General features: G+C 44.5%; 1 protein-coding gene and 1 long non-coding RNA gene across 3 annotated transcripts in view; one reads left to right on the forward strand and one right to left on the reverse strand.

The window, feature by feature from the left end:
• Positions 1-12,468, reverse strand: part of LOC139184557 (uncharacterized) — an 84,146-nt gene that overhangs the window by 53,862 nt on the left and 17,816 nt on the right. The gene's annotated exons all lie outside the window — the stretch shown is intronic.
• LOC109562503 (spermatogenesis-associated protein 31D4-like) lies at positions 784-8,492 on the forward strand. The gene is made up of 4 exons (XM_019965558.2): positions 784-1,081; positions 1,800-1,845; positions 2,419-2,479; positions 2,756-8,492. The coding sequence occupies exons 1-4, from the start codon at positions 884-886 to the stop codon at positions 6,813-6,815; spliced, it is 4,365 nt and encodes a 1,454-aa protein (XP_019821117.2). The 5' UTR covers positions 784-883; the 3' UTR covers positions 6,816-8,492.

Consider the following 12,468-nt stretch of genomic DNA (forward strand, 5'->3'; position numbering starts at 1 on the left):
TGACTCAAGATGGTAAAGGCTGACTGAAACAAAAAACAAATTTTCCCATTTAACATTCACAAAACTAGATAAAAGAACTTTTAAGTTCTATATCTGGGTTCCTGTAGCAAAAACATTCTGTAGGAAAGATGGATTTAAGGACATATATGATCCTGAGGCTTCCCTGGTAGCTCAGTTGGTAAAGAATCCACCTGCAATGCAGGAGACCCTGGTTTGATTCCTGGGCAGGGAAGACTGCTGGAGAAGGGATGGGCTACCCACTCCGGTATTCTTGGGTTTCCCTGGTGGCTCAGCTGGTAAAGAATCTGTCTGCAACGTGGGAGACCTGGATTTGATCCCTGGGTTGGGAAGATCCACTGGAGAAGGGAAAGGCTACCCCTCCAATATTGTGGCCTAGAGAATTCCATGGACTGTCACAAAGAGTTGGACACAACTGAGTGACATTTATTATGATGATGATGATGATCCTGAGTGTAAAGGTGTACAAGCAAAAATTCCAGACAGTATTTTAAGGCAGTGGAACTGGTGAGACCCAAGTCAAGTTTCTCAAACAGTAAAGGGATCCTAGGTAATATCTGGGTTATGGATGGGATAGGTAGAAAATTTTATTAATGTGAATATATGAAGCCACGAAAGGTTGGAGTTGGAAAATATGATGGCAGGGTAGGGCAGAGGGACCTGGAAGGCCCAGGAGGGGTGGAGTTGTCTGCTAGGCTGGTGGATGGGGGAGGGGCGGTGGATGCATTCTCTTCATGTTGTCCCCTCCCCCACCCTCAGAAACCCTTTGTGACTCTTGAGTTCTCAGTGATGCAGGCTTGGGACTATATTCAAGTGACTGCACTCTCAGTGCTCAGTAATCTCCGTCAGCCTTGTGATTCAGACAATGGAATTCAGAAAATGGAATGTTCTCTCATTTTTGAATAGCCCTACTGACCCATGTCTGAGCTTTGGCTCCACCTCCTTGGATATTGACTCTGACCTCATTTTCCTGTGTGGGCTGGGGTTGTTCCTTCTGTTCCTGTGGTACCTGGTGGGGTTTCCATGTTTACCAACCTTCTGTAAAATTAAACGCATCCAAAAGGTAAGTAAGTAACCCTGGGTGCACCCCCAACAGAGATTCTTTATTGCTGTTTCCATTTCTATTCCACATTTTAAGATGAGTTTGGTTGGGTCAGAGAGACACCTAAGATAGGAATTTCAAGGAGAGGATAAAACTAGGCAGGGCCAGTGGTTCAGGGAGTACTAAGGCTTTCATTTGAAGCCCACAGACCAGCTGAGTGGAGGATTCCAGGAGAAAATCCCAAACAGTAATTCTGTGGCACTGGGTTGGGTTATTTAGAGAGTTTTGGATCTCTGCAGGAGAACAGAGTTCCCCAATGCTTGATCATGAGTTACATTCTCAAGTCAGGCATCACTTGACCAAGCCTTCCTTTGTGCTAAGCTGGTCAGGGCAGCAGTGCTGAGCCTCTGAGAGCCTCCAGAGCAGAGGCTGAAGTCTGAGTTTTCAGGACCCAAAGTCCTATCTGAGGGACACAGATGTTGACTGTTAGCCTCAGATGCTATGCCCTCCTTGGGCAGGTGACTTCTGACTGAGACTATCAAGGGTGGGCTTCAGAGACAAAAGTCTTTCTTTGGGTTTTTTAAAGAAAAAAAAGTTGAAAACATTTTAAACCTTTAAAATTGGCAAAAGGAAGGAACACAAAGATTAGAGTCATATTATTCCTGGATAATGAATATCTGAGTTTTCTAGAGAGGACTGAGAGAAATGAGCCCCAGCACTTCATTCTTTTCGTTTTCAGTGTCAGAGCAGAACCAGGAGGAGAAGGAAAGGTGTCACACTGAAAGGTAAGGCTCTGCCTGTTTCACCGGATCTCTCCAAGGGTGACCCTTCCTGCCTTTTCCATGAGATCCCAGGTCCGTGACCTCTGACGATGTCAGTGGCTAGATACCGTTTCTCTCAGAAACCAGAGGTATCTGGGAGGAGGCTCATGGGGAGGCAGTCCGAGTCTGAGACACTTCTTGGATTCCCTGTTTTTCTCATGGCTCGGCTTGAAGCCATGATGGACCTGGGCAATGGGTGTTTCTCCACAGGTGGCCATGTGAGATGTCAAGAGTCAGAACGTCTGTGTCCTGACTTTGTATAAGTCCTCTGACTTCCTGGATAATCAGATTGCTCTCTGAGGCCACACTGATCTCTGTGTTTCACATGGTGGTTTTGAGCATCACAGGAGATATAAAGCATGTGAACGTACTACAAGTGAAGCAACATACATATAAAGTAATTGACCATTTGATCTCATCTGCTAATTCTTGGGTCTTTCAGAGTCTAGAATCCTAAGGGTTTCCCGTAAGGGGACTCTTACATTATACCTATGCTTATACCTTCCTTACATGTAACCCACTCTCCTGGTTTCGCAGGTTGGAGATTTCACCAGATAGAAACAGAGGAAAAAACGAAGCTGATTTCTATTCTGAAAAGGTGACTAGTCTTTCCCCTTCTTTCCTGATCCCTCCTTAGTATGTTCTCTGCAATTCCTGGGATTCAGTGCAACCTACTGTAGTCACGGGAGGGGGTAGCATAGGAATGAGTATGTGATGAAGGCCTTAAGGTGAGGGTTATTGAGCATGTTGTGAAGTCAGGGATGTGGAGCAATATAAAGTGGCAGCAGGCTCCAGCCCACCCCTGCCAGGCCAGCAGGTCGCCCTTTCCTTATTCTGGTCCTGGTTGCATCTTTGTACTTCCTGTCTCCTGCAGCCACCTGGGCCAGCATGATGATACCATCCGCTTTCGTCAGCTCTTATGTCCAGATCCCTTCTGTGAGGTGTGTAATAATGCAACTGCTGAAGTCAATTGGTTGCTGTTCCCGGAGACCCTGGAAGATTCTGCTTCCTCTATGTCCCCTTTGGCTTCCACAGCTCCTGTGGCCGATTCATCATTGACTCTGTCCCCTGCCTTCTCAGCAGTCTCTCCAGGAGATCTACTACCAGCCTCTCTGCCTGAGCCTTCCCCGTTGCCCCCCTCCATTCTTTCACCTAGCTCCATGACCCCCTTAGCTGGCTTTTTGTCACCCTCACCACTGGGTCACACTCTGGCATTAGAGCCTTTTACTTCTTTGGATTCCGAATTCCCAGTAGATTATTCCTCACCCCAACCCCTTGCCTTTCCCCCTCTCCTACCACATGACATGCAGACAGCAGATCCTGTTCTCCCACCAGAGGCCACTTTGTCTCTGAATACCATCTTTTCCCTTGACCCCACCCTTTCCCATGATATCAACCGCTTATCAGATTTGTCCCAAGCAATGAAGCCCGCTGATTCTTTTGCACCACCAACTCTGTCTGTTTTACCACAGCCAGACTGCACTTTAACTGTCACTCAGTCTAAATCAATTGCCATCTTACTGACACCTGTTCCTGAGAATTTGCCTACCGAAAGCCCTGGCATGTTGTCCACTTACGTCCCAACACTCACAGGCATTGATCATTCAAGCCTGTCAATTTCAGACTTCTCCTGGTGGCAAGCTCATGCCAAAGACTTAATCCCTTCCACGTTGGCACAATGTGATTTCAATCAAGAGTTTCTCGCCCTCCACTCTTCAGAGGCCTCTTTTGGCGGAGACCCTGCAGCCAACCTCATAGAGCCTGGTAATCTCTCATGTCTCAGCCCTGATGTCCTGGCACTCCTGGAGAGACAAGTACAAAAGAGGAGCGATTTCCTGATGTGGAAAGAAAAGGAAAAGAAAAAAGATTCTTTTCCAGAACAATTGAGGCCAGACTATCAACTAAATTCCTCAGGGATAAAGTTAGAGTCAGTTGCTGATAAGCCTGTGCATCAACAACCCCCATATCCTAAGACCTTGGAGGACCAATTACAGCAAAAACCTACCCAGCTCTTCTGGGGTCTCCCATCTCTACACAGTGAGTCCTTGCCCTCTGCTGTTGATATCTCCAGTGACAATTCCTCAAACTTTATTTTCAATAGAAACTCAAATGCCTCTACAGGCCAAGAATCCCCAGGACTTCCCCATCTCCAACCTCTGTCCTTGCCTGAGATTCAGCCTGAATCCTTGCCTCAAACCCTGCCTCAGTCTCAGCCCCTACCTCTCACTCAGGTCCAGTCCCAAGCTTACCCAAAATCCCCACTCCTGGTCACACCACCTGGTCCTCTACCCCAGATTAGGATCTGTGGAGTGTATTTCCATAGACCTCAGAATGAATCAGAATCTCTCTCCTCATCTGAAATTCAACAGCTGGAATGGAACGTGTTGCAGAAACAACAGGAAAGTTTGTGGGGTTTACCCTCTGTGATCCAAAGATCTCAGGAAGACTTCTGTCCATTAGCTCCTAACACTTCTCACCACCAGCACCCTCAGGCCCATGTTTCAGTCTCCATTCTTCCTGGGGAGTTTGTTCTCAGTGATGAACTTCGGAAGAAACTAGAGCATCACCTTCGAAAGAGGCTCATTCAACACCGGTGGGGCCTGCCCCGGAGAATCAAAGAGTCTGTGTCACTGATGTTGCCTCCAACTGGTTTTTTAGAGGCATCTAAGTCAGAAAGCAGTGATGGAGTCTCACTGATCTCTGTGTTTAAGGGTCAGAGTAGCAAACATGTAAATGTTGAATTGATTCAACCCGGAAGCTTCCATGAGAGAAGCTCGGAAATGCTCCAGCTAGAGAAAGATGTGGGGAAAGATCAGGAACATAGCCAAGAGAATGGACAGGAAGATCACCTGTTGAAAGACCCAAACAGCTCTTCAGATAAGGATCTGGGGTATGACTCTGAGAAAAACATAAACAGTCAGATCGTGAGTCTCTCAGAGAAAAATTTAAGGGTGTCAGCAGAGAGTCTACAACTTGAAAATGTCCTAAAAGTACATTTGAGTAAGAAGTTTGAGGAAATAAATGAGGGTCGACTCCCTGGGACTGTGCATAGTTCATGGCATGCCATCAAGCAAACATTGATTCTTTCTGCGAAATCCCACACCAAAATAAAAGAGAGAAGTTTGACATCATCAGTGGGTGAGTCCTATTCCTTGAATACCTTCCAGGACCTGACTTTTGTTGATCCCAGTGCACAGCAGATGCTGGAAGCACATATTAAAAGGTTTCGTATGAGGATGTTGTGGGGCCTTCCTTCCAAGGTCCTTGAATCCATACAAATTTTTAAACTGAAAGATGCCTCATCCCTGTCCTTGTCCCATGCCAGTTTTTCCTCCTCAACCAATGCGATTTCTGAGGCAGACTCCAAATTTGGGAGCTCCAAGTCCTTTAGAAGAAGCTCTCAATCTTTCCATGGAGACAAAGTGGGAACACTCTGCATCACAGGGAGAGGAAGTCATAGACAGGCGCAACTAGCTGATAGATATCCCCGAAAGCTGCTTGCAAAGCAATCTGGAGCCAGATATGAGCCAAAGCATAAGAGTGTGAATTCCAGTGATAAAGGAAAAATGCAACAGGGCAAAAAGGTGGAGAAGTCAGAACCTGTTTCTATGCCCAAACTGTCTAGGGAGATATTCAAGGCTGAGGAGCTTGACACTCTTCAATTAAAAACAAATGACATGTTGACAACCAACAAGTCAGGGAGCTCCCAAATAACAAATAAAGTAGAAACTACTGTGACCACTGAAAGCCCCCCACCCAAACTACCAGTTCCCCTAGATCCTAAATGCTTATCCCTTAAAGAACAACTGTTTGATGAGTTAAAGTTTAGATTGGAGAAGAGGGAGCAGAGCCAAGCTCAAGGCCAACCCACGGACATGTCCCTTGCTTCAGATAACTTGACTTACAAGGCTTCACTGACTCCTGCCCAGGGCGTCTCAGGTGGGGACACAGGAGAGTCCCAGGTGCTGCATGTCCATGTGGAGGACAGAGGAATCACGATGGAACAGCAGCAGGAACCCTGGGTCCCTAAGCAGGGCTTCCAGAGGTGCCAGGATAAGAATTTCCCACCAACTGTGAAGAGAGTGAGCTCCCCAGGGTGCAGAGCAGAAGAGCTAGGTGGAGGGGATGCAGGGCTGGGGACATCCCAGCTTAGGAAGAAGAGTTTCCCTCCTCAGGAGACGGTACTAGAGGAGATGCTTGTGAGCAAGTCTTCCCAGACCCTTTCAAAGAAAGGACAGTCTCTTCCTGAAGGCCATATCAGAAAAAGAATGAAGCACTTTTTGCAGTGGCTTTATCCTGGGGAAAAATGCAAAAGGCAAGAAGATCCCCAGGAAAAGGGCAGCCCCATATCAAGCGTGCAGAGCAGAGGCCTAGTTAAAAGTAGAGCTGCTGCTACTGGATCAACAGAGGCTCAGAAAATCGTGACAGACATCGGGAAGTTCCTAGAGGAGAAACTGGGGTATCGGCATGCATTAGATGTCACTAGCTCTCAAGAGGACCCTCCTTCCCCAGTGCACTTTGGGCAATCTCAACAAAAGGCTGGAGTACAGGTCCACAAAGAGCCTGTCCGGGGACATCCTTTCAACTCCAAGGTTCCCTCTAAAGTGACAAATACCAAGTCCTGCCACCAAGAAGCTATCTTGGCTGGCCAGAGCTATCCTCCAAGTACAAGACAGATCAGAAACAAGAAAAGACAGCCCCAGAAAGCTGTGGCATTTAAGGACCAGCAATTGTATCAGAAACATCCCCCACCAGTGCCCCACAGGGAGCCTGTGCCCCACCCAAGCCCCACCCACAGGTGTCAAGCTGGCCAGGCCCGTCCAGCTGCGCCCACCACTGCTGAAGGCACTGTGTTCAGAGATCTGTCTCTACTGTTTAGACAGAAAACACTTCTCCAGAATTTCCAAGGAGGAAAACTTCCCATCCAAAAATAATTCCTTCCTTGTGGAGAATGTTGATCCTTCCCAATAAATGTTTCTCTAATAGTAAGATGTCTTTTCTGTGTACTGTGTTGAGGCATGGGTTTGGTAACTCAGGGATTATATTTAAGGGAAGAATATAGTTTTGCTCTTACTTACTGCTTCCTTTTGGCTTTGGTGCAAAGGTGACCAGCCCTCTGGAGTTCTTGTTGAGAAACAGATACCATGTGCCCCCCACTCCCACCCTCTGCAAAAGACCATTTCCTCCTTGATGACGTTTGAGGAGATGGGCTTTGTCTCCTGCCCCTCTTAGCTTAGCCTTAAAGAAAATGTATAGTAGACCACACACCTCCCTCACTGAGTGTTTTACATCCTTTAGAGAAGTAGGAAAAAGACAGGTCTTCTCTATCTGAAGAGGCTTAAGGATGGGTTTACTTTCTGAAAATAATCCTGAAGAAGAAATCAATCTTAATCATTATTGAGAACTCAGTGACCAGAGGCTCCTACATGGAGCTGAATCCCTTGAATGGCAGTGTTTGGGTGTGGATGTTACTGTACTGGATGCTGGGCTGGTTGCCAAAGTGTCCAGGAACAGCATAAAACCTGCTTAAGAATCTGTTTCACGTGGGTCATGTTAATGTAATGTGCTGGTCAGGAAAGCATACTTTAAACTTGACATTGAGGTTTCCCTATGAGAAAGACACTTTGGGGAAGTAGTTCCCTTCCTTGGGTATTTTTTTCAGGCTGCTCAATTGATGAATTTTTTTTTACAGAGCAAAATCACCACTCAGCTGTCAGTGGTAGGAATGTTGACTAGGCAGTCACCTATCTTCCAGGGTAAAATACAGCTGAGAGTAAGGAAAAGATGTCTTAAAGTGAGATATCTTAAAGAATATACTTGCTGGTGGAACAAAGGTTAATGCCTCATTATTCCCATACTGTGACCCTGTCCTGCTCCCCTACTCCTCAATCTGATCCAAGCACCACATGCTTGAGGCTGACCAGAGAACAGCACAGCACACTGATGCTTTATATCAGAAAGGCATGAGGGCATCTTAGAGTACTGAAACAGCATCTCCAATGATGTCATCAAGATGGCATCCCCCTCTTTGGGGAAGGTGATGAAGGTGATCGTGGTGCTTTCCTTCCATCTTGCCATTGTTTGATGGCAATATACAAGATACTGCCCTTAGTGTGTATAGTTCACCAATCAGGATTAAGGTGCCACCTTTGATAATAATAGTCTTGGTGGAGCCCTGGTAGACCTCCCCCAGAATACCTGCAGCTCATGAACCAGAGGTGAGTCCTAGAACTATGCCCTGGGGTTATAGATATTTGGGGTTCACCATGGACCTTTTTTTGGCCAAGGCTGCACACACACCCACCCTTACAAGGACGTCTAGAGAGGGAGGACAATTTCACTTGTGCAGACTGGGACTCAAAAATCTGAGTAGCCTAGTGAGCACTTAAGATAGTTTTTCCAGAAAGACTTGCGGATGCTGGGTGTTAAAACAAAAAACTAAACTAAAATAAATGTCCACTACAGCCTTCTCTCAGTACTTTTATCTTATCCAGAGTTATGACATTGATCCTACAATATCTGAAGCTTATGGTCACAGAAAGAAGGCAGATTCTGTGGAGGCCCTGGGAGAGGGACAAAAGGTGGGATGGGGCCTGAGGTGGGGAACATGAAAAGGTGAGAAACAGTGGAGGGCACTGACCTCCATGTAGATACACCTGTCAATAACCCAGCTTCCCTGTTCCTACAATATCTCATTTCTATTTCTATCCCAGTGCAGTCACTGCACACTGTAGAGCTTATTTCTAGAAACACTTCTGCCATCTGGAATAACAGTCTGACATGCCACCCTTTGGCCTCATCCCCCTTATCCTTCCAGCTTATAAACCACTTGCTAATTTTTCAGCATCAGGTCATTTTCCCACTTACTCTTCATCTGTCCATCAAGCTCTTGCGTCTTTTTCTTCTTCTCCAAGGTAGGTTTGATGGTCTATCATGTAAGCAACATTTAAAAAGCTCTACTACAAACAGGCCCCATCCAATCACCTTTAATCCTTCCTGCCTGGCAAAATTAACTCTCTCTGCTTTTTTCAGATTCTTATAAGTAGCAGATCACTATTGGATTAAATCTCACAATCAGGTCTACTGATGCCATGATAAATTCAGCCCTAACACTACTTGGAAATAATGCATTCATTCCTCAAACTCTTATATCATGCTTACTATCATGTGAACAAAACAAATGGAGCTTAGCTGTTTCCTAAGTCCATTTGCTCTCCAATGCTACTCAAATCTATTTCAAATCTCCTTTACTTTTTTCAAATCTCTACTTGTTCAGCAGTTGTGCCAAACCACATTCACAGAGGAACTAGTAGCCATGAGATGGGAACTTTTCATCAAAAACCCCAATAAAAACAAACCCCCAAACCCACTCTCTAATTTCTACTTTCCTTCTTCTTTCCTGTTACATGGAAATAAGTTTTTCTCCCCCAACCTCAAAGGAATTACATCTCCTGAGATTTTCTTATTGAGACAGCTAAACTCTAGTCTTGATGGACTTATTCAACCCGGCCAGGAATCCTTTTGTTCCCTCCTTTTCCTTATGAGTTACTCAACATCTTTTATTATTTTCAAAGCTTTTTATATAAAAATGTTTAAATGTGCACAAAAGCAGAATACTGTAACATCCCATATATCCCTCACCCAACTTTCATAATTATCATTGGCATGTGTGATATGTCCCACCTTTTACACTATGATTAAAGTGTAAAAGCCCATTTAAACCTCTTCTTAGCCACCTCTTAGATATATGCTATATGCCCAATTAAAGCTCTCATAATTCTTTGATCTTTATCACCTGTGGTAACTCTTATTCACAACAGATGTACACAGCACTGGTTACAAAAAGGCATTGTGCTTTATAGGCTCTGGCAATCAGTTCTGCTCTACCTTTTAGTCAATGCCGAGGAGTCATTTGAGTGGATCCCTCCTTCAACCCCATTCAAGAAGCAATCTTATAGACCAAATTGAGCACACAGTATTGCTGTCCCCTAATCACACAGTAACTATAACATGCAAAAAGTACAGAAGTATTAAACTGTGCATATTGATAAAGATTTGACATTGCTTTCAGTTCAGTTCAGTTGCTCAGTTGTGTCCAACTATTTGCGACCCCATGGACTATAGCACTCCAGGCTTCCCTGTCCATCACCAACTCCTAGAGCTTGCTTAAACTCATGTCCATTGAGTCCTTGATGCCATCCAACCACCGCATCCTTTGTCGTACCCTTCTCCTCCTGCCCTCAATCTTTCCCAGCAACAGGGTCTTTTCCAATGAGTCAATTCTTAGCATCAGGTGGCCAAAGTATTGGAGTTTCAGCTTCAACATCAGTCCTTCCAAGAATATTTGGGACCAGTTTCCTTCAGGATTGACTGGTTTGATCCCTTGTGATTCAAGAGACTCTCGAGTCTTCCCCAACACCACAGTTCAAAAACATCAATTCTTTGGCACTCAGCTTTCTATATAGCCCAACTCTCACATCCATACATGACTACTGGAAAAACCATAGCTTTGACCAGATGGATCTTTGTTGGAAAAGTAATGTCTTTGCTTTTTAATATGCTGTCTAGGTTGGTCATAGATTTTCTTCCAAGGAGCAAGCATTTTAATTTCACGGCTGCAGTCACCATCTGCAGTGATTTTGGAGCCCAAGAAAATAAAGTCTGTCATGGTTTCCATTGCTTCCCCATCTATTTGCCACGAAGTGATGGGACCGGAAGCTATGATCTTTGCTTTCTGAATGTTGAGTTTTAAGCCAACTTTTTCACTCTCCTCTTTAACTTTCATCAAGAGGCTCTTCAGTTCTTCACTTTCTGCCATAAGGGTGGTGTCATCTACGTATCTGACGTTATTGATATTTTTCCTGGCAACTTTGATTCCAGCTTGTGCTTCATCCAGCCTGGCATTTTGCATGATGTACTCTGCACTTAAGTTTAAAGCAGGGTGACAGTATACAGCCTTGATGTACTCCTTTCCCAATTAGAAAGCAGTTTATGTTCCATGTCCGGTTCTAACTGTTGCTTTTTGACCTGCATACAGATTTCTCAGGAGGCAGGTAAGGTGGTCTGATATTCACATCTCTTTAAGGATTTTCCACAGTTTGCTGTGATCCACACAGTCAAAGGCTTTGGCGTAGTCAATAAAGCAGAGAAGTAGATGTTTTTCTGGAACTCTCTTGCTTATTCAATGATCCAACAGATGTTGGCAATTTGATCTCTGGTTCCTTTGGCTTTTCTAAATCCAGCTTGAACATCCTGAAGTTCACAGTTCATGTACTGTTGAAGCCTGGCTTGGAGAATTTTGAGCATTACTTTGCTAGCCTGTGAGATGAGTGCCATTGTGCAGTAGTTGCAGCATTCTTTGGCATTGCCTTTCTTTGGGATTGGAATGAAAACTGACCTTTTCCAGTCCCGTGGCCACTGCTGAGTTTTCCAAATTTGCTGGCATATTGAGTCCAGCACACTCACAGCATCATCTTTTAGGATCTGAAATAGCTCAACTGGAATTCCATCACCTCCAAGCTTTGTTCATAGTGATGCTTCCTAGATAAATTCACATTCCAGGATGTCTGGCTCTAGGTGAGTGATCATAGCATTGTGGTTATCTGGGTCATGAAGATCTTTTTTGTATAGTTCTTCTGTGTATGCTTGCCACCTCTTCTTAATATCTTCTGCTTCTGTTAGGTCTATACCATTTCCGTCCTATTTTATGCCCATCTTTGCATACAATATTCCCTTGGTATCTCAATTTTCTTCAAGAGATTTCCAGTCTTTCCCATTCTATTGTTTCCCTCTATTTCTTTGCATTGATCACTGAGGAATGCTTTCTTATCTCTCCTTGCTATCTTTGGAACTTTTCATTCAATTGGGTATATGTTTCCTTTTCTCCTTTGCCTTTAGCTTCTCTTGTCAGCTATCTGTAAGGCCTTCTCAGACAACCATTTTGCCTTTTTGCATGTCTTTTTCTTGGGGATAGTTTGATCACTGCCTCCTGTACAATGTCACAAACCTCCATCCATAGTTCTTCAGGTACTCTATCAGATCTAATCCCTTGAATCTGTCTGTCCCTTCCACTGTATAATCGTAAATGATTTGATTTAGGTCATACCTGAAAGGTCCAGTGGTTTTCCCTAATTTCTTCAATTTAAGTCTGAATTTGGCAATAAGGAGTTCATGATTTGAGTTCAAGATCAGCTCCTGGTTTTGTTTTTGCTGACTGTATAGAGCTTCTCCATCTTCAGCTGCATAGAATATAATCAACCTGATTTTGGTACTGACCATCTGGTGATGTCCATGTGTAGAGTCTTCTCTTGTGTTGTTGGAAGAGGGTGTTTGCTATGACCAACCAGTGCATTCTCTTGGCAAAATTCTGTTAGCCTTTGTCCTGCTTCATTTTGTATTTCAAGGCCGTACTTGCAGTTACTCCAGGTATCTCTTGACTTCCTACTTTTGCATTCCAGTCTCCTATGATGAAAAGGACATCTTCTTTTTGGTGTTAGTTCTAGAAGGTCTTGTAGGTATTCATATAACCGTTGAACTTCAGCTTCTTCAGCATTAGTGGTTGGGGCATAGACTTGGATTACTGTGATA

This window comes from Bos indicus, chromosome 8, assembly GCF_029378745.1.
Source record: "Bos indicus isolate NIAB-ARS_2022 breed Sahiwal x Tharparkar chromosome 8, NIAB-ARS_B.indTharparkar_mat_pri_1.0, whole genome shotgun sequence".
NCBI lineage: Eukaryota > Metazoa > Chordata > Mammalia > Artiodactyla > Bovidae > Bos > Bos indicus.

What these genes read in the sequence shown, in the direction of transcription:
- LOC109562503 (XM_019965558.2), top strand. Translation starts at nt 884, where the DNA reads ATGGAATTCAGAAAATGGAATGTTCTCTCATTTTTGAATAGCCCTACT. An exon ending in GAAAGGTGTCACACTGAAAG is followed by an intron (nt 1,846 to 2,418) that starts GTAAGGCTCTGC and finishes CTGGTTTCGCAG; the next exon opens with GTTGGAGATTTCACCAGATA. An exon ending in CTGATTTCTATTCTGAAAAG is followed by an intron (nt 2,480 to 2,755) that starts GTGACTAGTCTT and finishes TGTCTCCTGCAG; the next exon opens with CCACCTGGGCCAGCATGATG.